The sequence below is a fragment of the Pogona vitticeps genome, chromosome 3 (assembly GCF_051106095.1).
Source record: "Pogona vitticeps strain Pit_001003342236 chromosome 3, PviZW2.1, whole genome shotgun sequence".
In the NCBI taxonomy this organism is placed as follows: domain Eukaryota; kingdom Metazoa; phylum Chordata; class Lepidosauria; order Squamata; family Agamidae; genus Pogona; species Pogona vitticeps.
This window is the reverse complement of record NC_135785.1, coordinates 7,733,933-7,757,163: the sequence shown is the minus strand read 5'-3', so window position 1 is coordinate 7,757,163 and position 23,231 is coordinate 7,733,933. Positions and strand designations below refer to the sequence as shown.

The window sequence follows — 23,231 nt, the reverse complement described above, 5'->3', positions numbered from 1 at the left end:
ATCAATGAGAACTATTACAATGACCACTGAAAAGAAACAGAAGATAACAACAAAAGGGGGAAAAACAAGAGATCTGGAAGATCAAAGAAATCAAAGGAAAAATTAAACCTTGATTGGGAATGCTGAAAGACCAACAAGGGTACTTATTATCTGAGCAGAATAAAATAAAGATAAGGTGGTACCAGTATAGTGAAAACCTACATAGACGAGATAAAAGGATTCCTTTGAAGAAGATCCTCTGATGGAGAACTGGCAAATCTAGAAAGTGAAGTGAAAGCTGCTGTGAAAGTACTGGGGTAGATGGGATGCCAGTACAACTATTTCAAGGCACACTTGATCTGTCAAAATCCTAACAAGAATATGCCAACTAATATAGAAAACAAAACAATGGCCTACAAACTGGAAAACTTCAATATACATTCCTATACCGAAGAAAGGTGATGCTAAGGAGTGCAGTAACAATAGGATCATTGCTCTGATTCCCTATGCAAGCAGAATGATGCTCAAGGTGTTTCTAAAAATCTTGTACCCTTTCTGGAGCGAGAAATGCCTGACATTTAAACTGGATTCTGAAAAGGAAGAGCCAGTAGAGATCATATCGCAAATATGTGGTGCACGCCAGAGAATTTCAGAAGATCATTCCATGCTTTATAGATTACAGCAAAGTTTTGACTATGTAGATCATGAGAAGCTATGGGTTATTCTGGGGGGGAAAAGAATGTGTCTCGGGACTTGATTGTCCTGGTGCATAACCTACATATGGAGAAATAGAATAGTTTCCTATAGACAAAATGGTAGGTCAAGGGAGTGTTTTAGCTCCCTGTCTATTAAATCTGTTCACATAACATATGGGATGTGGTGGTGCTGCAGGTTAAACCACAGAAGCCTCTGCGCTGCAAGGTCAGAAGACCAGCTGTCGTAAGATCAAATCCACACGAAGGAGTGAGCTCCCATCCCTTGTCCCAGCTCCTGACAACCTAGCAGTTTGAAGGCATGTAAAAACATGAGTAGATAAATAGGTACCACCTCAGTGGGAAGGTAATGGTGTTCTGTGTCTAGTCACGCTTGCCATGTGACCACAGAAACTGTCTTCGGACAAATGCTGGCTCTACGGCTTGGAGATGGGGATGAGCACCGCACCCTAGAGTCAGACACAACTGGACTAAATGTCAAGGGCAACCTTTACCTTTACACAAAACATATAATATGGAAAGACTGACTCAGATTCAAATGGAATACTGAAAACTGGTGGAAGAACCCTCCGTAATTTAAGATATACAAATGACACCATCTTACTGACAGAATGCAATGATTTGAAACAACCTCTGATGCAAGTGAAAGATGAAAATAGAAAAGCAAGACTGCAGTTGAACATTAAGAAGACTAAGATCATGACTACAGAAGAACAACAGGACTTTAATGTTGACAGTGTAGAAACTGGAAAATTGTATAACTTGGTTGGCTCATCAAATGGAGACTGCAGGCAAGCAATTAGAAGGATATCAAGATTTCAGAGCCATTAAGGAATTAGAAAAGGTCATCACGTGTAAGAATAAATCATTGGATAGCAAGACCACCCACACTCTTGTATTCCTGATCAATATGTACAGGTGTGAAAGCTGGACAGTAAGTAAAGGACATTAGCAGGAAAAAATGGTGTGCTTAAAATATGGTGCTGGAAGAGAGTTTTATAGATAAACTGGACATCCAGAAAGACAAACCAGTGGGTCTTGGAGCAGATACAGCCTAATGCAAAAATGACAAAACCAAGACCGTCGTCGTGCACATCATGAGAAAACAAGAGTCACTGGAAAAGACAGTAATGCTAGGAAAAGTTGAAGACAGCAGGAAAAGAAGGCAACATATGAAATGGATTGACTTCACAAAGGAAGCCAGTCTTGGGTTTACAAGAGCTGAGCAGGGTTGTTGGGGACAGGACTCTTTGGAGGTCACTCTTTCAGTGGGCTGCCATACGTCAGAGGCAACTTGGCAACAGATAACAAGTCCAACACAAGTGGAAGGTGCCAAGTCCAGAAAGGCTGGACTAGACCTAGAAAGCGGTTCCCAGTCCAAGTCTTACCTGCTACCAGCCGGCTGCTCAGGAGCATCCATTTGGAACCACCAACAAAGTACATAAAGTTTCCTGAAACAGAGGCCAGAGTATAGGGATATTTTTCAGGAAAAGCAGAGGTTTCATGGAAGGCAATGCATGTTTCTAGAAGAGGTGCTCCCCCAATCACTGACAGGCATCTATTTGTCACAACATGTGAATGTCTTCATGTCCTTATCCTGCATTTATAGTACAGTGGTGCCTCGCAAGACGGGCGCTCTGTTTAACGACGAATCTGCATTATGACGAGGTTTTTACGATCACAAAACGACGTTTTGAATGGGGGAATTTTGCTGTGCGATGATTGGTTCCCTGCTTCAGGAACCACTTTTCACTTCCCAACGATCAAAACAGCTGATCGTCGGGTTTTCAAAATGGCCGCCGGGTGCTCAAAATGGCTCCCCGCTGTGCTTAGGAGCCATTTTTCGCTGCACAGGCACCTGAAAATGGCCGCCCCTATGGAGGATCTTCGCTGGACGGTGAGTTCTTAGCTGATTGGAACGCATTACCCAGGTTTTAATGCGTTTCAATGGCTTTTTTATTTTCGCTTTACGACGTTTTCGTTCTACAGCGAGTTTGCTGGAATGAATTAACATCGTAATGCGAGGCACCACTGTACCTTGTTTTGCAACTGGTCTTTGAAAAGCAAGCTAGAAGAATTAGCAAGACTGACTTGCTATGGCATATAACTCTTAACAAATCTTGTCATGGGAGGGAAAACAGGTTAATAACAGAGAGAGGACTAGACGCCGAGCTCTAGAGAGACATTGCGAGATAGAAAGGAGGGCAGGGCACCTTTGCTGCCAATAAAAAGGAGGGCAGGGCACCTTTACGGCCAAGAATCCAACAGGAGGAAGTGATTCAGCAATGCACTTCCTTCTATAAAACTACTAGCAGTGTCAGATCAAGAATGAGGAGCCTCTGAGTAAGATGGTCTAAGGAGCAGGGCTTCCGTGGGTGCACCTTCATGATGCCCTGCCTTGACTCTGGTCACCCAGAGTATTCTTGGACTGCAACTCCCAGAAACCCCAGCCAACACAGCTGGTGGTGAAGGCTTCTGGGAATTGCAGTCCATGAACACCTGCATTACCCAAGGTTGGGAACCAGTGATCTACACCTTGAGTTGGCTCCAAAAATGGTACCAGAGGAGGGATGAGCAACATTTCAGTGACCAGGAGCCAGCGTCCTTCCCCAAAAATGTTTCTGTGCTCTTTTCACACCTACCACCATTTTTCAGATTTTTACTTCCAGTTTGGTGTGCTCCCACTTAATTTTAAGGCTGTCTGCAAATCTGAGGAGCCCTATACCCCATTACAGAACAGATATCTATCTTGTAACTCCAGGACGGGACCAATGAACTTCAAAAGTAGAAAACCTAAGTTGCGTGCACATATGAGCATCTCATGCATGCGCCTGCCGCTATGGAATATGGATCGATTCTGCCACCCTTTTATAAATTTTTAAGGCACAGAAGTCCTTTACAACAGAGATCCTCCAGAGCCACTGGTCTATATTTAGCCCACACTGGAATTCGTTATCAACTAGAAATTAACACAAATTTCTAATTTAAACCTGAACTAAAGCAACATAATGTCACATGTTCCGTGATAAATCCATTAGAAGACTTTTCTACTGGCTTTCAGGTTCAGATTATGGTTTCATTTCGCCTAAGGTTCATGACATCAAATCAGAAAAAGACACAGAAATCCATAATATTGATGAACAGATATGAAATTGATTTGGTATCCCAAGATGAGGTGGTATACATGATTTGAAACCCCCCTCCCTCTACATATACTACTTACCAGCTATCTGAAACATGTTGGCAAATAGGATGATGGTCTTTGTTTGACGAGTACGGTCGGACCAATAGCCGAAGAGCGGACCCGTGAGAAGTCCAGCAAAGCTGAAGGCAGAGATGGCCAGGCCCAAAAAGTAGGGCTCAGCGTCAAGCATCTGCAGGTAAGCCCATATGGTTGGCAGGATCACCGCTGCGGATGGGGAGCAGAAGGGAAAGAAAAGAAGGGAAGAAAATAAGGGCCGTTATCGGGAAATCAGAAGCCAGCTTATGGATTAGTCAAAGATGTCTCAAGCCCCCTCCAGCAGTCCTTCTGGGGGTTGCGGTGCAAAAAATAATGTTTCTAGACTCTGGAAGACATTTACACATATCCCTTTTTAAAAACTGGAACGGTGTGGTATGTGTAGTGGATAGAATTACAAACTAGGACTTAGAAGGCCTGCGTTCGAATCCCAGTTCGGCCATGGAAACTGGCAAAACCATTCCTTAGAATACTGTATCTCACTCACGTTGGAAGTTCTATCAGGATCGCTATAAATCCTGTGGTACCAGAGGAGGGTTGACGGCACATGAATAACAAACGATGCTAAGAATTCCTTTCTAGAACTCTAATGGTAGCATGCTGTTTTTTAAATATAACTTTCCAGTCTCTGGGCTGATGGCATCATCCTTCAAACAAATTAAACAGGGAATTCAATCAGATCATACTCAGAACTTGGAAAACTATTTTTAAGCGGGTTTGCTCCTATTGCTTATTAATGTACTGTACTTGGAAAGTGACCCACAATTGTTACAACACTGAAAAAGGGACGCATTGTTGAAAACTTCCCATCAAAATTCCTCTCAATTGTCCTTTTAAAGGAATTATTGACAATAATTTGAATATGTTACTCATTTCAACAATAAAGTATCATTATTCATGCTGGTTACATTTCTTTTGAAATGCCAACATCATCATACCCTCATTATCCCTTGAAGTCAGACCATGCTGGCTGGGGGATTCTGGGAGTTGAAGTCCAAAAATGTAATATTTTTAATTTTGGGTCATACATGAAACAATTCACTTAAACACCTTATTGTGTGTGGTTTGAGGGTTTCTTCTGAGTTATAGCTCCCACTCTTAACTCTGAATTTAGGAAGAGTGTTTTCTCAAGAGGGAGAAATATTTGTTCCTTATACGTCACACTGTGCAGTCAAACTAGAGTTTATGGATTTTATTTTACTCTTAAGCTGATACTGTTAAAGAGGAACTGAAACCCAGAACCTTTCTACTTTCTAACCAGAAAGTCACCATAAGCCAGAATCGAATTCATGACACACAAATATTTTTACTATGAGAGGTGCTTAACAAGACCAGCCTGTCCTTGATCTATGACTCCTCTTTCTGTCGGCTTCCACGCACAATACGGAAGAGAGACCTTCTAAAATTGGGAACGCAGCCACAAGAAAGGCAGGGTAAACGTATTTTAAATAAACAAATAAACCTGAAACTCCAGTATTGCGACACCATGCATAATATTAGAAACCTTGATTCACGCACCTCCACGTAGCCACCTTTTGCTGAGCATCCAAGCCCTGAGTGACCTTCATTGATTATTAATTTCTTACATGTACTTCTCACCTTTCCTTCATTGTGACAGGTACACCTGGGTGGTTTTTATTTGTACACACTATCCTGTTTCCCTGAAAATAAGACCAACCCGAAAATAAATCCTAGTATGATTTCTCAGGATGCTCGTTATACAAACCTTGTCCCAAAAATAAGCCCTAGTTAAGTGAAAGCCCGCCCTCCACCCTTATCCAGCAACCAGAAAATTACATGACTATATTTGAATAAACATAGATGGTTGTAAATAAAAAAATAAATAAAACATCCCCTGAAAGTAACCCCTAATGCATTTTTGGGAGCAAAAATTAATATAAGACCCTGTCTTATTTTCGGGGAAACACAGTACTCTTCTTTAAATACTATAATTGTACTCATTATCCTTTCACAGGATTTACGTTTCGTTTTGTTTTTATGGCTAGATACAGATAAAGCAATGGTTCCATATATACATCTTTCAGGAGACCTCTCAACCAGACACTTACAAGACTCAAAAACGCTCCTGCTGAGAATTCTGGCAGGGATCTCACAGGCCATGCTGACTCCCTCTGCGTTCACTTCAGATCCTGTTGGTTTCAATACCTGCCTTCTAGGAGGAAAACTTGGCTTTTGACTGCAGCTTTCTCCTGTGTATGTTTTTTTTTGTCCTGGCCGCTTCTCATCCAAAAAAGGGGGAGGTGTTTCACGCCATCATTTGGGAGTGAGATCCCCCCTTCTGGCTTTTACTCAGAAGGATGGCCTGCCAAAATCTCTCAGACGAGCATCTATATAACTAAGAAGCAGAAAAGTCGTGGCCTTGCCTTGTCCATAGTTAGGCAGGCTGGATAAAAATAAAAAATAAAAATAAGCATGGTACAAAATGTAACCTTATCACAGGATCTGCCAGAGGCTGATTTGCGCAAATCCTTTGTGCCTCACTCTCAATACATTCTGTATCACAATAACACCAAAATAAAGCACAATTTTTAATTTCCCTCTTCCCGCTCACCTCCAGCCTATCTGCTTTTTTTTTTTTAAACATCATGGCTGGTGAAGAGATCTGGAGACCTTGGAAACTTGCACCTGTCTTTGGGATGGCCAACTAAAAAGGATGTATTTTGTGTAGCCTTTCGGGACGAGAGACCTGTACGGCCAAGGTTGTGCGTGCCCAAAGCAAACACAGGTCATTCAAGAAGCCTAGGAAATTCACACCAGAGATCCCATTCTGGATCCTGAAGCAACCTCACCGCATAAGCATGAGATGGCAAGAAAGGAGGGGCAGACCTTTTAAACCACGTGTATGCCCACAGATAACGCCTCCCCCGTCCTTGGAAGGGATAGCAAGCAGGTGCAGGAAAGGGCAGGGAATGACATCTCCCGGGATTTAAGGTTTCCGATTTCCTTGCAGCAATTCTGCAACCTGGGGGCCACCCCAAACCTTGGAGCCTGTTAGAAGGCACAGGCCAGACAGTACAGAACCTCTTGAGGCCTTCTTTATGCGGATCTGCCCTGGGGGTCAGGGAAGCTCCCAAGCAAGTTAAGAGCCCCAGCCAGGCACCCCTTTTGCAAACCAGCTGGCCTCTTCTGGGACTCCCAGGGCAGCTGGATCAGACAACCCCCCCCTGGACTGTGCTCAGTCTCACCATCTCAAGAAAGGGACCTCCAGCTTTAAGATCCATGATCTAATTCCCCCCACACTCCCTCTTTCCTAAGGATGAGGCAGCTGCAGATGTTCTGAACTGCTTCTCCCATCATTCCTTATCCCTGGCCAGGATGACTGGGGCTGATGGGAATCCCAGCCCTGGCCTTGAGCAATCCAGCTGAAGAGCCAATGGCTTAATCATGCTTCCTAAATGAGCTCCAGGATCCTCTCCTTGATCATCTCAACCCCGATTAAGGCCACGTCTTAGACTCTGGGTCTTGAGAGGCCACCATGCATTCCTTGCACCGGTCAGCAGATTTGCAAGGTTTGCTTCCCAAACAAGGGTGACCCGCCTCTCCTGGGGGACCCTCCTGTTTATAGGGGCTGCCCTAGACTTCCACCCCTCCGGCCCAGTTAAAGCCCCCTCCCCCTCCCCGGCCAGGCCCATCTCTTTGCCCAGGCAAACCTACCATACTCGATCCCTCCGGACAGGAAGATCAGGCCGATGGTATAGTTGGTCAGCTTTTTTTTCCGCTGGTGATCCATCCACCTTGGCGTTGCTCCGCGGCCGCGGGCGGGTCGCTGGGTGGATCCCGACCGCGAGCCGGCGTCCTGGCCAAGATCCCTGGGAAGACTTGGGGGTCAAGGTCCAGGATCGCAATCCCTCTGCTGAGCTCAAAAGCCGGGGGTCATCTCTGCCCTGCGTGCACGCGCGCACACACCCTTTCTACGCAGGTGGCTGGCCAGGTGGGCCCTTTTCAGGGGCTGCTCCTCCTTCCCTTTTTGGAACCGTGCAAAAAAATTAAAAAGAAGCCCTTCCGAAAGGGTCTGGATGCTTCCCCCCCCCCTGCTGCCCGAGCCAGCCCAACGCGCAAGCCTACAGCCACGGGGAGAAACTTTCATCGAAGGCTCGGGAGGAGGAGGAGGAGGGAGGAGGAGGAAGGCTCGCCGGCCGCCACTGCCCAGCCCATCCTCGGCTCCTGCCGGCGGCGGCGCGCGCTGCCCACCTGGGCTCTGGAGGAAAAGCAGAGGTGACCAATCGGAGCGCGCCCTCCTCCTCCTCCTCCTCCTCCTCCTCCTCCTGGACCCGGGAGGCCAAGCCCCGCCCCAGGGACTCCTCCCAGGGGGGGAAAAAACCCAGAGGGAGGGGGGTCCCTCTCCTCCCCACCACCCACGTCTGCATCAGGGGGTGGAGGGGGGCATTTGGAAACCCCGGGGAGGAATCAGGACGCTTGCTACAGCCAGCCCCCGTTTCCCCAAAGGAGGGCTCCAAGAGGCAGGCAGCCGCAGAGGGTCTCTCTCAGGAAAAGAGCAGGTCTTTTGTAAACGTTATGGCTCTTCATTTTACCTGTTCGGGATCGCCTGGACCTCAGATACTTTGCATTGCAACAGGGGTGGCTTGCAACAGGGGGTGGAGGGGGGGGCATTTGGAAACGCCGGGAGGGATCAGGACGCTGGCTTTCCAGAGGTGCTTCCTGCTCCAATGTGGACGGCATGAAAAAAATCAAGAGGGCCACATCTTGCTTGCTTCTCCCCTCTTGCAGGTGCAGTGACGCAGACGCCTTCACCTGCCACATTTCCGCCTATCGGCATACAGTATAAAAGGCAGATCAAGAGACCTGCCAAGAAAAGTGGTTACTAGCCCTATTTAAGAACACATGGAGGACACACAGTGCCTTGCTTGCTAACTTTCTCGGCTGGGTTTTCTCCAGCGTCCTAACACTCTGACGTTAAGGTGAAGCAATGTATTAAAGGGATTGGGTTTTATGTTTGTGTTTACATACATACATACATACATGCATGCATGCATGCATGCATACATGCATACATGCATATAATTATATATATATAATTAGTTAACACTTGCACTTGTAAAAGAGATCTGTAAAAATATATGAATAAAGTTTAATGTACGACAAAAATGCTGTGAAGTCTTTACGGTGTCCCCCCTCTTTTGATAACATGCCCTGGAACAGACCAGTAAAGAACAGTTCAGCTTTGTAAGTCAAATCTGAAAAAGCAATCAGAATTTTTAAAAACTCAATAAAACTCAGGCCCCACCGGTTTTTCAATTTAAAAGGCTTAAAGAGGGGGGGAGCGTGTCTTATATTTCTCCTGTAAATAAGTGGGGGGAAAGAACTAGTCTGTTCTGGCAGATTTTGACCGCTGCCTCCTTGTGTCACAAACGGTCCATCTCCAGGGTTACACAGAACTCTTCTTCACCATTCTCGCCGCTACAGGCTAGCTTAGCATGACTCCTCTAGCGGGAAGTAGACTGCGCATGCGTAGCTTAGAGAAACCCTTGCCTTTGCTGCCTCTTTGCCGAAGACGAATATGGCGGCCCGAGGGTCGGGTGCCTGACGTCATCTGCCGGCGCCGGAAGCGGAAGAGCGGTGTGTTCCATGCGCGTTTGTGCATCCCTGTAGTCTTGGTTCCGAGCAGCCGGGAACCTTGACGGGGCAGCGCGGCTTTCCCGCGGCTTTTCCTCCTCCTCTTCCTCCTCCTTCTCCGGCGCTTGGCTCTCCGGGTCCCGCGACGGGCCCCCACATTGCCTCCCACCCCGCGCTGCTGTCTCCCTCTGCCTTGCCATGGCCGGCATTCTCTTCGAGGATATCTTCGACGTGAAAGACATCGACCCGGAGGGCAAGAAGTTCGACCGGGGTGAGAAAAAAAAGGGGCGAGAGTCTCTCCTGTCCCCTCCGCCTGCCTGTCCCTCCGTCCCTTTACCTCCTCCTGGGCACAGGGGCTTCTGGCTTCTTGCCCCTCCTCTCTATTCCTTTCCCTGGCACCAGAAGTGGGAAAGTTATTTTTACTTACTACTAGATTTTACCTCTTGGACTACAAATCCCAGGCTGCCCGTGTGGGAAGTCTGGGAGCTGTAGTCTTAAAAAAGTAACTTTTTTTGAGTTCTGCCCTGCAATCCCTCCCCGTATTTATTTATTTCATTTCTATCCCATGTGGTCCGTTCTTGGTATTGTATATGCTTTTTCTCCCCACAGACACACATTGTCCTCAGAGCTTTAAAGTGTGAGGATGGTTAGTGGGTAAAGATCCCACCCTGAGCTTCATGTCTGAGGTGGGATTTGTAACACACCCACACACACACTCACACACAGACCCTCCTGGTGTGACACTCTGCCAGGCTATCAGATCTCCGCAACCTGGGGCACTCTTGTTGTGTTGATCTACAATTATCAAAGGCAATGGATTTGTTTGCTGGCCGTTACGGGAGTTGTAGAGCAACACCAGCATTGCGCTGGGAAAGCTGTGCTATGTCACACATTACAGTTGCTTGTGCGGTGTTTGCCAGACTCAGATATGCTGTTAGCCACACTCTGCAGCCTTGAATGTGAACACCAGGTTTCTCATAGTGAATCCTTGCAGAGCAGAATGCACACACAGTGCTGGAAAAACTTTCCCTTCCTGATAACTCAGTTTTGTCCCTTCCAGTTTCCCGTCTTCATTGTGAGAGTGAGTCCTTCAAGATGGATTTGATTCTGGATGTGAATATACAGATCTACCCTGTTGATCTTGGTAAGCAGGTGGGGTCAAGTAGTTAACCAGACAGTGTTGTTTATCCCCTGACAGTGGGTTGCTTCAGTATCAGCATCATTTTTGGTATTTGAAAGGTTCTCTTCCCCCGCGACCGTCCCTGCTAAGCTCAGCTGCTCTAAAAGATAGCTCTTCCTTTTCTTTGTGTTAATTCACACAAACATTAGTGGCATCTCAATCAAGAAAGTATCATGGTGCTTTAAGGATGAACAAGTTTTCTTTGGCATAACCTTTTGCAATACTTGAATAATATTAATAATAAGCTGTCAAGTCAGTTCTGACTTATAGTGATCCTTTTCAGGGTTTTCTTGGTAGATCATACTCAGAAGTAGTTTTGCATTCCCTTCTTCAGGGGGCACCCTGGGACTGGGCAGCTTACCCAAGGCTACCTAGGCTGATGTTCTCCCAAGAGGCCCAGTGGGGGAATCAAACTCCCAATTTCTGACTTTGCAGCTGGATTCACTGAGTGATCCAAACAGCTACAGCACATGCAAGCTTATGCCAAATAAAACATATTTATTGTTAAGGTGTCATAAGACTCTTTGTTGACTTTGTTTTTGACAAACATACACAGCTGCCAATTCACATTGGAAAAGCTGCTCTTTGACTTACCACAGCTTGTTCCTGTTGGTAAAAGTATTGATTAGCATGGAGTCGAGGACACATTGAGAGCCTTTTGGGCTGTGAGAAGTGTGACAAACCCAGACCTACTGGGATCTGTCACACAGTTACTAAGCTGCCACCAACCATTCCCTATAAAAAGTCACACAGACCAGGGATGGATTTTTAAACAATAAAAAGAATAAGGTTTATTTTAAATACACACAGGGAAAAATAAACAATCAGGTGAATAAGATAAAGTAACGTGGCTTATTCTCACTCATACATACACACAGTTTGGTTCACACAGAACCCTTAACTTGAAGCACAGACCCTGAACCTATCAGTTCTGGCTAACCAACAGACACCTGAACCTATCAGGTTGGTACTCTGACACACAGTAGTACCCTGTCTGACACACAGACTCCCACAACAGCTTCTTCTTCCCAGCTGCTGCTTCGTCACAACCCAGTGTCTCACAGTGTCTCTCAGCATCTCCTCTTCACCACACAGGCATCACATATTTATACAGTACAGCCCCTCCTCCTGATGTCCCGCCTTCCACTCCCCATAGGATGGAACTTTCCCTCCAAACCCATGACAGACAGGTAACATCAGTGCTGTATGTAACACCTCCCCTCTTTATAAGTTGTTTTGTAGGGGGAAAGCTAAGGTGCTTTTCACCAAAAAACAACCTGTATAAAATACACAACAACAGTTATACATACCATATTATACTTACTCATACTTACACTCTAAGTTAACCATAGCAATTATGCATTTAAACATTTACCATATACATTACATCAATTTACCTTTATTCATACAAACCAATTTCAAAACCAGGTACATTTAACTTTTGTCATCATTATATACACATAGTCCATGTTCTTTCGCCGTCTTCATTCTTCAGGTCTTCTTGATAAGGCGTCAGCAACACAGTTCACTGACCCTCTGACCACCTTCACTTCAAAGTCATAGTCCTGTAGGTTTAAAGCCCACCTCATAAGTTTGCTATTGTGGGTTTTCATTGTCTTTAACCATTGCAATGGTGAATGGTCAGTACACAGAATAAAATGTCTTCCCCAGATGTAAGGCTTGGCCTTCTGAATCGCGTAGACTATGGCCAAACACTCCTTCTCCACGGTTGCCAAATGTCTCTCACCTTTTTGAAGTTTCCTACTCAGGTAGGACACTGGATGCTGGTCACCATTCTCATCCTCCTGGCACAGAACTGCTCCTACCCCGCTGTTAGACGCATCTGTGTAGATGATGAACTCCCGGTCGAAGTCTGGAGCACGCAGGACAGGATAGTTGATTAACGCCTCCTTCAACCTCTGGAACGCCTCCTCACAGTCGCTGGTCCACGGGATGCGGTCATCAGCCTTCTTCCTCGTCAGATCGGTCAGCGGAGCCGCAATCTCGCTAAACCTCGGGATGAACTTTCTGTAGTAGCCCACCAACCCAAGAAATGATTTGACTTTTTTCTTGGTGTTGGGTCTAGGCCAATCACGAACAGCTTCTATTTTGGCCTCCAGGGGTTTTATCATTCCTCCCCCTACCATGTGACCCAAGTATTTTATTTCTGGGCTACCCAGCTGACACTTGCTGGCCTTTACTGTTAGCCCTGCTGCACTTAACCTCTGCAGCACTAACTCCAGGTGTATCAGGTGATCTTCCCAGGTATTACTGAAGATCCCTATGTCGTCAATGTAGGCCACTGTAAAGTCACTGAGCCCTGCCAAGGTCTGGTCCATCAGCCTTTGGAATGTGGCTGGTGCATTTCTGAGACCAAAGCTCAGGACTCGAAACTCATAGAGACCAAAAGGGCTGCAAAAGGCAGTCTTTTCTTGATCCCTGGGATCAATTCTTAATTGCCAATATCCCTTTACCAGGTCCAATGATGAGATGAACCGACAACCCCCTATGGTTTCAATCAGGTTGTCTAGCCTGGGCATTGGGTAGGCATCAGGAGTGGTTACACGGTTTAATTTCCTGTAATCGACGCAAAACCTAGTGCTCCCATCAGGCTTGTCCACAAGGACTATCGGAGAGGACCAAGGACTAGAAGAGGGGACGATTATGTTCTCCCTCAGCATTTCGTCCAGCTCCTTCCGCACCTTGTCCCTATAGGGTCCCGTTACTCGGTATGGGGATACTGCCTGCGGGGGTGCATCCCCTGTGTGGATCCGATGCATCACTCCCTTCACTATCCCCGGCTTGTTGGAAAACACCTGTTGATATTTACTAAGCAGCATTTTTAGTTCTTGCTGCTGGTCTTGGGTGAGTGCAGGACTGATCTTTACCTCCTCTGGGTTGTATTTTACTTCCCCTCTACCCTCCCAGAAGGGTAATTCAGCTTCCTCACTCTCAGCTGCTTTTATCGCGAATAAAACCCTCTGTTCCCCTCTGTAGTAGGGTTTTAGGGCATTCACATGAACCACCCTCCTTGCTTGGTTCTCCTCCTGCTCTATAAGGTAATTCAGGTCTGACATCTTGGAAATGACCCTATATGGTCCTGCCCATTTGAGCTGCAGTTTATTCTCTCTGCAGGGCCTAAGCCAAAGCACTTCCTCCCCTGGGTCAAAGTGCCTCTCTCTAGCTTTGTGGTCATACCATGTTTTCTGTCTGACCTTCTGAGCTTGCAGGTTTTCTGCTGCCAGCTCTAGATTTCTCCTTAGGTCATTCATCAAGGTGTCTATGTAAGTCACAACGTCTTGTGGGTCATCCTGGGTGATCTGCTCCCAATTTTGTTTGATCAAATCAAGGGGCTCTTTCACCCCTAAGTGTGCAGCAAACATGTCAGAGTGACCCCTTTGTAAGATCATGGGGCGATACTTTTCAGGTACCACCAGCTGACTTCTGATCCCATCTCCCCTTTTTGAGATATTCCTCAGGGTTTCTCTATATAAAATCCCCTTTTTCTCCAGAAATCTCACTGGGGTTTCAGGTGTTAGCTGGGCGTCAGTCACCTGTTCAAAACACTTTTGGAGAGTGGCGTCTGCCTTTTGCTCCTGTCCAAATCTGCTGTCTGTGGTTAAGGTTTCCACCACAGCTTCTGAACTTCCCCCACCTGCTTCCGTCTCTGGCTCATCATTACCCCCCTGAACTGTCCCTGTGGTGGCTTGTGAGCGTGTAATCACTAGCACCCGTTTCACATGTTCAGCCAGGTCATTTCCCACGAGCACGGCTGCTGGCAGAGTCGATGAAATCGCTAGCCGCCAATCTCCCCTCCAGCCTTGAAAGTTGACAGGTACCTCTGCTACTGGCAGAGAGATTACCTGCCCCTCAATCCCGGCCACCTTCATGCTCTCATTTGGGATTATAAACTCCCTAGGGATGATATCTGGATGGCACAGGGTTACCTGGGAACAAGTGTCCCGCAGCCCCCTATACTGACGGTCAAGTATTCCTACGTCCACCCCGGCTGTCTCAAACAATTGAGAATCTGTTTTCACCAGCAAGCAGCGCTTTACCTCTATAAGAGGACCATTTTCCTCAGCCTGATCAGCATAGGTAGCTGTTCCAGACTGAGTAGCCATGGCAACAGGCTCCCTCAGTGACACTGAGCCTTGCTCTTTCTGGACACAGAACACAGCTTTTGGCTTGGTCCCACTAGACTCCTGAGGCACCATTCCTTTTAGCTGCTTTAATATCTCACACTCTGAGATTAGATGACCCTTTCCCTGACAGAAATAACATTTTCTGGTGTATTTTGATTCTCTCTCATCTTGTTTTGGTCTTCCCTCCAAAATCTGAGGTCTTAGTTTCATGTCTGAGGGCTTCCCTTCACCATGGGCCCCTCCCCCTTGCTGGCTTTTCCCTGGTCCCTGAGAGTACTTGCTGTAGGTTTCTTTGGGTTTACCTACAGATTTCCCCTCACCCAAGGGCTTTCTTATTTGGGAAATAAAATCTGCGATCTCTGCGGCTGCTGCCACAGATTTCGGTTTCCTCTCCCTCACCTGGAATTTCAATTCCCCATGCAGGACTGAATAGAACTGCTCCAGTGCTATCAAGTCTTTAAGCTGCTCATAGGTCTCTGTTCCCTCCTGCGATAGCCATTTCTCAAGCAGCCTCACCAATTGGGCCCCCACTTGGGTAAAAGTCTGTTCTGGTTTTTTTGTGAGGGACCTGAATCTTTGTCTCAGCTGCTCTGCATTTATCCCATGTCTGGCAAACACCAGTTTCTTAAACTCTGCAAAATCTTTCATCAGTTCCTCAGGCATCTCGGCATAAACCTCAGCCAGGCTACCACTGATTAAAGATCGCATGATGGTCATCTTCTCAGTTTCCCTCACTGAGAAGTCCACAAACGCTCTTTCCACTAAGGAAAAGAACACCTCAGGACAATCTCCCTTGTGGTACACAGGGAATTTCTTCAGGTCAGCCTTAGACAATTGGCCTCCCTCAGAATCCCTATTATTATAATTGTTCTGGTTCATCAGTTCCAGTTTTCTTAATTCAAACGCCATTTTCTCTCTCTCCAATGCCAATTCAAATTGCCTTTGCCTCTCTCTTTCCCTTTCCTCCATCTCAAATTGCCGCTGTTTCTCTCTTTCCTCCACTTCAAATTGCCTCATCCTCAGTTCATGCTGTTGGGCTATGAGCAATTTTCTGAGTTCTGGGTTCTGCTCTCCTGTGCTGTCACCCTGCACTGAGCCAAATTCATCCTCAGAACCTTGGTCAATCTGGGGGTCTTTCACTTCACTCATTTCGGCCATCTGGCTTCGAGTCAAGGGCATAATCCCCCCTCAGAACAGGCTGCTTTAAAAAGTCAAGCCTCAAAATAAAACGACCACTTTTTTCCTTTTTGCCTCAGAACCAGCTCTCCCTAGAGATTGCTGCTGTTCTTCAGCACTAAACTTGCAACAGTATCGATTCAGAGCCTACCCCCCTCTGCTGGGCCTCTCAGCTGGCAAGCTAGCTCACTGTTGCTACGCAGTTTTGCCTCAGCTTTTTCCCGCCAAAACTAGGCTGCCTCAGAGCACCTTAATCTAAGTCTCCCCAGTTGGCACGTTCTTCTACTAGCGCACCTCCCCGTGAGGTACACCTAGAAGATTACCTACGCGCCTCAGACTGTCCCTGACTAGACCCCCCTTGCTCTGGGCACACTTGCCAAGGCTTTGCTGGACCACTGGACAACTGGACCAGTCGTATCCCACACGCTGGACACCAATCAATGTGACAAACCCAGACCTACTGGGATCTGTCACACAGTTACTAAGCTGCCACCAACCATTCCCTATAAAAAGTCACACAGACCAGGGATGGATTTTTAAACAATAAAAAGAATAAGGTTTATTTTAAATACACACAGGGAAAAATAAACAATCAGGTGAATAAGATAAAGTAACGTGGCTTATTCTCACTCATACATACACACAGTTTGGTTCACACAGAACCCTTAACTTGAAGCACAGACCCTGAACCTATCAGTTCTGGCTAACCAACAGACACCTGAACCTATCAGGTTGGTACTCTGACACACAGTAGTACCCTGTCTGACACACAGACTCCCACAACAGCTTCTTCTTCCCAGCTGCTGCTTCGTCACAACCCAGTGTCTCACAGTGTCTCTCAGCATCTCCTCTTCACCACACAGGCATCACATATTTATACAGTACAGCCCCTCCTCCTGATGTCCCGCCTTCCACTCCCCATAGGATGGAACTTTCCCTCCAAACCCATGACAGACAGGTAACATCAGTGCTGTATGTAACAAGAAGAATTCCAAAATCTGTGTTACAAGCAGCACCTTTATTTGGCCAACCGGCAGTTACAAAATATTTAACATGATAGTGGACTAAATGTTAAACAAAGTAAAGTAGGATGGAGAGGGGGAAATGGCTGTTGTTGGATCCACAGAGTTTGCATTTAGACACAAACTTAGGAGGAAATGTGGGGAAAGAGCGCAGAGTGACCGTCAGAGTAAGTTCTTATCCATATCTAGCTACTGTTCACCTTGAAACGCTTGATCAGTTCTGCTTCTAGAAGGGTTGAAAACTATGGAATGAAAAATCCCCATTGTTCAGAATGATTTGGATTGGGAATTTTATGTATATATATTTAAAATTTTAATAATCGAATTAAAGTAGTATATAATTAGAGTAATACATTTCAGGTATGCTCTACCTATATGTTTTTGTGTATGGCATGTCATATTTATTGATAAAGCAAAAATTATGTTTATATCTACTTGCTCTTAATATGTTCTCTATACAGTGGTGCCTCGCTTAACGGGCGCCCCGTTTAACGACGAAATTGCATACTGATGAACTTTTTGAGATCGCATTGCAATGTTTTAAATGGGGAAAAATCACTTTGTGATGATCGGTACCCTGTTTCGCTTACTGATTATCGCAAAGAGATGATTTTCTAAGTGCTGATCGGCGGTTCCAAAATAGCCGCCGGGTTAAAAAAATGGCCGCCCGCTGTGTTTTCGTGTGGATTCCTCGCTTACCGGGCAGCGAAAATGGCCGCCGTATGGAGGATTTTCACTTTAAGGTGAGTTTTAAGCCCATAGGAACACATTGAAGGGGTTTCAATGCATTCCTATGGGCCTTTTAAAATCACATAGCGACGAAATCACTTTGCAGCGATTTTTGCTGCACCGGTTAACGTCGCTATGCGAGGCACCACTGTATCTATATAAAGTTGCTTTATTTGTTGTAGATGTTCTTAACGATCATTATAACGACAATGGTCCAAAACCACTAATAGTTCTTTTCTGCCTTGTTTTGTTCTCCTACACTTGATAGCCATATTAGAGTTTCCATTTTGTTCCATGCTAATTCCTCAAAGCCTGATGTCATTCTCATCACTTGTACATAGTTATTTCCTCCTTCTATTAATTCGTGTTTGTCCTTCTTTTTCTTCTTGTTGTCTTGGTTTTCTTATTGTGTATGTTTTCCCATTGAGGGCTCTGGCCTTCATGAGTGGTCATCGCACTGATGAGAATTCCCTTTTGGATTTCAAGTTCTCTTTCATTACAGGCGATAAATTCCGCTTGGTGATTGCCAGCACCTTGTATGAGGATGGGACCTTGGACGACGGGGAATATAACCCTACTGATGATAGACCTTCCAGGTAACAGGAACCAAGTTCTATCAGGTTGGGTGGGTGATGGCCTTTGCTTGGATTGCATATTCACATACATTTCCTGATGAGGCACCTTCTGAACCTACACATAAACTGGAACGTGGTTATAGAGTGGAATTTGTCTGTGATGCAGTTTGTAAAGGAAAGAAATTAGGAAAGGCAAGCTAATGTTACACTTTTGGAATTCTGTAGGTCATGTACTGTGTGTTTAGGATCTTTAAATTTTGTGAAGCAAAATCTAGGTTTTTATCTATCTATCTATCTATCTATCTATCTATCTATCTATCTATCTATCTATCTATCTATCTATCTATCTATCTATCTATCTATCTATCTATCTATCATCTATCTATCTATCTATCTATCTATCTATCTATCTATCTATCTATCTATCTATCTATCTATCTATCTATCTATTTATTTATTTATTTATTTATTTAACTTATATGCCACCCACTCTACCCAAAGGTCTCTGGGCGGCTTTACAACAATTAAAATTCAATTAAAATACAATAAAAGATAAAATTATTAAAATACAATTAAAATTGCCATTAATATATTCTGTTTATCTAAAGTTATTGCTTTATCTGTCATGGATTTTCTTGATCATGGATCATTATAACTACAAGTGTCCGATACAATTAATAGTTTTTTTTCTATTCTATTTTGTTTTACCACTCTTTTTGTGTGCACATCTTGATGTTTGTGTTGATTTCCATGGTTCAGTGTGATTATATATCCATCATATACATTCTTTTGTTTTGTGTCTTCCTTATCCACAGGGCTGACCAGTTTGAGTATGTGATGTACGGAAAGGTGTACAGGATCGAGGGCGATGAGACTTCCACAGAGGCAGCCACACGTCTGTAAGTGCCCCAACCTCTTCCGGGTTTCCTTGCTTGGGTACATCGCCATTGCTCCAAAAAGCTGGTCAGAAAAAAAACAAGTTGATAGCTAAACCATCCCAGGCTTCCAGCCATGGAACAGCTATAATGCAAGATTGGAGAAAAGGGGAATAGATTTCACTTTTCTGAAGCATTAAAGTGAGAGGCAATATTGAAATTTAACACCTGGCTTATTGAAAGCAAACATCCTGTGACTAACTTTTTTGCAGTTGTTCATAGCATAACTGTAAGAACTGTTGGGAATACAGTGGTGCCTCGCTTAACGAGCACACCGTTTAACGACGAATCTGCATAGCGACGTGGTTTTTGCGACCGCTAATGCGATCGCATTGCGATGATTTAGGTGGCTAAACATCGCATTGCAATGATCGGTAAGCGTTTCGCTTACCAATTATCGCATTGCAATGTTTTTTAAACAGCTGATCGGCGGTTCCAAAATGGCCACCGCATCCACAAAATGGCCGCCCGCAGTGTTTTCGCGCCCTGCCCTCGCTTACCGGGCAGCGAAAATGGTGGCTGGATGGAGGATTCCCTGCATGGTGGTGAGTTTTTCCCCAATAGGAATGCATTAAACAGAGTTTAATGCGTTCCTATGGGTTCCCCCCTCCCGCATAGCAACGAATCCGGATAGTGACGTTAATCCTGCAACGGATTAACGTCGCTATGCGGGGCACCACTGTAAGTCCTTCTGTGCAGTTGCAAGATAGAAAGAGCAGCAGTGGCGGGAATGGGAACAATACTTGCTAAACCCTTCATTCCAGTTAGGTTGTTTCAGCACAATGAGAGAAATCCTGTTGAAAGGCCTCCGCTGGAAGGCTTTGAGGCTTAACTAGACCTAGCTCTGCCCAAGCTTCCTGTTCCTTCTCCTGCCCCAGCCGGAAGCTTTCTTTCTGAACAGGAAGCTCTAGGCAGTGCTTGGCCTAGCTCAACCTCAAAGCCTTCAGACCTTTTCTCCCAAGCAAGCCGCATTTAGGTGCCTGTCTCTCAGAGGGAACTCTCACAATTGGAATTATGAGATTTTGTAGTCCCAAAATATCTGAAAATCCCATCCCTAGTCATAGGTAGAGTAGACCCATTGAATTAGTGGACCTTATAGAGGAGTTGACTCACCAAATCCCCCAGTGATTCACTGAGTCGATGCCAGTTGTGACATTACATTAAGTTACTGGATTTCAGCCAAAGACATTTCAGTGGCTTCAAGCTCTTTGAGATTCCTTTCCTCCAGCAGAGTCAGACAAGAAATAGTTTCCCCCCCTTTTAGAGTCCGTGGAATTTGCACAAAAAAAGTCTCTCCACCAGAAAAGTGACTCTCTCCCCTCCCCACCGAGGTGCCAATCAAACACAGAATTGCTGTGGAAATAAACATTCAGGTGTTTCCTATTTGTTATCCATGAAACAAAACAGGGACTGATGGTTGTTGTGGGGTTTTCGGGCTCTTTGGCCGTGTTCTGAAGGTTGTTCTTCCCAACGTTTCGCCAGTCTCTGTGGCCGGCATTTTCAGAGGACAGGAATCGGAACTCTGTCTGTGCTCTGGTGCAGTTTGTTTGGATAGTTGAGTATTTATAGCTGTGGGATCAGCTTTTGTCCTTTTCAGGAGATGGGTGATTGTGGTGATCAGTGTGTTTTTTGTTGTGGGTTGTTGTTGTGATAAGAGGGAGAGATTATCTGTCACTGTGATTGATGGGTGTCGTTACTGAACAACCTTCAGAACACAGCCAAAGAGCCCGAAAAACACACAACAGCCATCAGATCCTGGCCATGAAAGTCTTAGAGAATACGTACAAAGCAGGGACTGCCATAGTTTTATGTTATATGTACAAAAATCATTCTCACTAATGCAAAACCTAGTTGAGACCCCTGAAAAGCATCTTGTTCTCTTGCAGACAAGGTTTATTATTCTTGTGCCCAAGAGTGAAGCAACGAAAGATTTATGTCTGTACGCTATGGTAGTCTTTAGCCTATTGTTGTATCTAGTTTTGCCATCTACTTTTTCCCGTCTACAAACGGAGAGAAACCAATGAGCTGCCCTGTGTCTCCCAGTTTCTTGGTCCTAGCCAAGAACTCTGCCCCTGGAGGTCTGATAGCTCTCCAACCTTGATGTGCTACATGCCAGTTTTTGGTGATTGGGCTCAAGCGGCCCCCAAGATTGGAGCCTGTGTTGGGGTCTAAATGCACGTTTGGGTTTTTTTTTAATCCGATTACAGTTTCATGAGCGAGGCAGGCTTTGGAACATAAGCTGGTAGGTCTAGCACAGAACTGCTAGCTGGTTACTTGCCTGCAGGCCAGTTTTTCTACAGGAAAGTTTGGATAGCAAAACTTGTCTAAGGAGAGGGAGACAGCCAGCCAGCCATCTACCAAAGTTTGAAAAAGTTCCCATTGTAGTCTACAGCACCTGGAATCCCCCAGCCAACAACTGGGGAATTTGGAGTTGGAATGTGCAAAAGTAATTTTTTCAAACTCCGTACACTGCCTGCTTCTAACGTTCCTGAAGCTTCTGTTTAGTAGCTAAACCAAGAGGCAGTGACCAGCCCTCGGGCAAAAGCTCGTGCTTTATTAGCAGAAGGTTCAGACCCTTTTAAGGAAGAGCTGGCTAGAACAGGTGACAGAAGGCTTTTTTTCCAACGTCCTAGAGAGCAAGGATGAGTAGGTTCCATGAATCCAAAGGCCACTTTTTCTGCTCCAGGTTGCACCTACTGTCCAAAGTGAGTAATGGAGTCAAGAAATACAAAATCACAAGTAACACCCGCCCCCCAAAAAGGTCTGTTGCTGGTTTTGAACTGCTCTCGCAGCAGTTTGCAATATCAGCAGTGGAAGATCTTAGGCACATTGTATTTCTTGGCATCTAGAAGCCTCACCAAGTCTGGCCAATGGCAAAGGCTTATGGGAACTGTAGTCCAAAGCACGGGGAGGGCTGAAGGGTCTCTACTGCTGTACTAAAGGGAACCCTGTTCTTCCTCCTCACCTTCCTCTACCCTCTTCCAGCTCAGCCTATGTTTCCTACGGCGGTCTGCTCATGAGGCTTCAGGGAGACGCCAACAACCTACATGGCTTTGAAGTGGATTCCAGAGTGTATCTCCTGATGAAGAAACTGGCCTTCTGATCCAACCACAGGAGCAGGATGATGAGGGCCACAGGGAGACTACAAGGGGGTATCACGGAGTAAATATATGAAGACGAACAGCGGGTTGCATCTCTTGTTCTTCACACCTTTGCCTTATTTGCCACTTGTCCCCCATCCCAAGATCATCCTGCAGGGCCATCGGTTTCTTCAGATTTACTCAGGACTTCACTGCAAAGACTCGTCCAGAATATCCATGAAACGGAGCCGGCAAAGTCTCAGTCGGAAAGAGAGCAGCCCTCACCGAATCTTGAAGGGACTGTGTCTTGTCTGTATCATTGTGACAGACTTAACTTTTTCTATATGGTGCAGGCAGCTCAGTGTCCTGAGAACCAGGAGGGTTGTTGCAGGCAGCTGTGGACATTATTTCTTTGCTCTTCAAGCCAACAGCTGGAGTAAAGAAGGCATATCCCCTGAAGAACATTGTGTCTTAGCTTATTATTTTAATTAAAAGGTAGCTTTTTCAATATTTGGCTGCACTTCTTCCTACTGTACTTTGCTGCATCTACACTAAGACAGCCATTCTCAACCCTGTTTTTATTATTATTATTATTATTATTATTATTATTATTATTATTATTATTATTATTATTATTATTATTATTATTATTAATCGCCATGGCCATTTTCTCAGGTTCCAGGGCACCCCGTCAAACAAGGATACGACACAAACAGATGAACAGAAAACCCCTTGCTCATAGTTTTCCGTCTGTGGCCCCCTTCAGATGTGCTGGGGGGGAGGGCTTCCTGGCACCCATTGAGGATGGCTACACTAAGAAGTCAATGACCTGATTCTGGACTCAAGAACCGTATTCTACAGATA

General features: G+C 45.4%; 2 protein-coding genes across 3 annotated transcripts in view; one reads left to right on the top strand and one right to left on the bottom strand.

The window, feature by feature from the left end:
* Positions 1-7,800, bottom strand: part of LOC110089827 (major facilitator superfamily domain-containing protein 8) — a 37,338-nt gene extending 29,538 nt beyond the window's left edge. The window contains exons 1-3 of the mRNA XM_072996264.2: positions 7,606-7,800; positions 3,916-4,101; positions 2,081-2,143 (exon numbers count right to left, since the gene is read on the bottom strand). Of these exons, the coding sequence (XP_072852365.2) occupies positions 2,081-2,143; positions 3,916-4,101; positions 7,606-7,681 (325 nt within the window). The 5' untranslated portion in view covers positions 7,682-7,800. The remainder of the gene's footprint in view (positions 1-2,080; positions 2,144-3,915; positions 4,102-7,605) is intronic.
* Positions 7,801-9,518: 1,718 nt separating this feature from the next.
* POLR2H (RNA polymerase II, I and III subunit H) lies at positions 9,519-22,875 on the top strand. Of its 2 annotated transcripts, XM_020813141.3 has the most exons (5): positions 9,521-9,796; positions 10,586-10,669; positions 18,280-18,373; positions 19,168-19,251; positions 22,273-22,875. In XM_020813141.3, the coding sequence occupies exons 1-5, from the start codon at positions 9,724-9,726 to the stop codon at positions 22,388-22,390; spliced, it is 453 nt and encodes a 150-aa protein (XP_020668800.1). In that variant the 5' UTR covers positions 9,521-9,723; the 3' UTR covers positions 22,391-22,875. The 2 variants fall into 2 exon arrangements, with proteins under 2 accessions (XP_020668801.1, XP_020668800.1); XM_020813142.3 differs by lacking the exon at positions 10,586-10,669 and having other exon boundaries at positions 9,519-9,796.
* The last annotated feature ends 356 nt before the right edge of the window (positions 22,876-23,231 follow it).

Coding starts and splice junctions, on each gene's coding strand:
- POLR2H (XM_020813141.3), top strand. CDS start 9,724: ATGGCCGGCATTCTCTTCGAGGATATCTTCGACGTGAAAGACATCGAC. Junction 9,797..10,585: donor GGGCAAGAAGTTCGACCGGG/GTGAGAAAAAAA, acceptor TGTCCCTTCCAG/TTTCCCGTCTTCATTGTGAG. Junction 10,670..18,279: donor GATCTACCCTGTTGATCTTG/GTAAGCAGGTGG, acceptor CTTTCATTACAG/GCGATAAATTCCGCTTGGTG.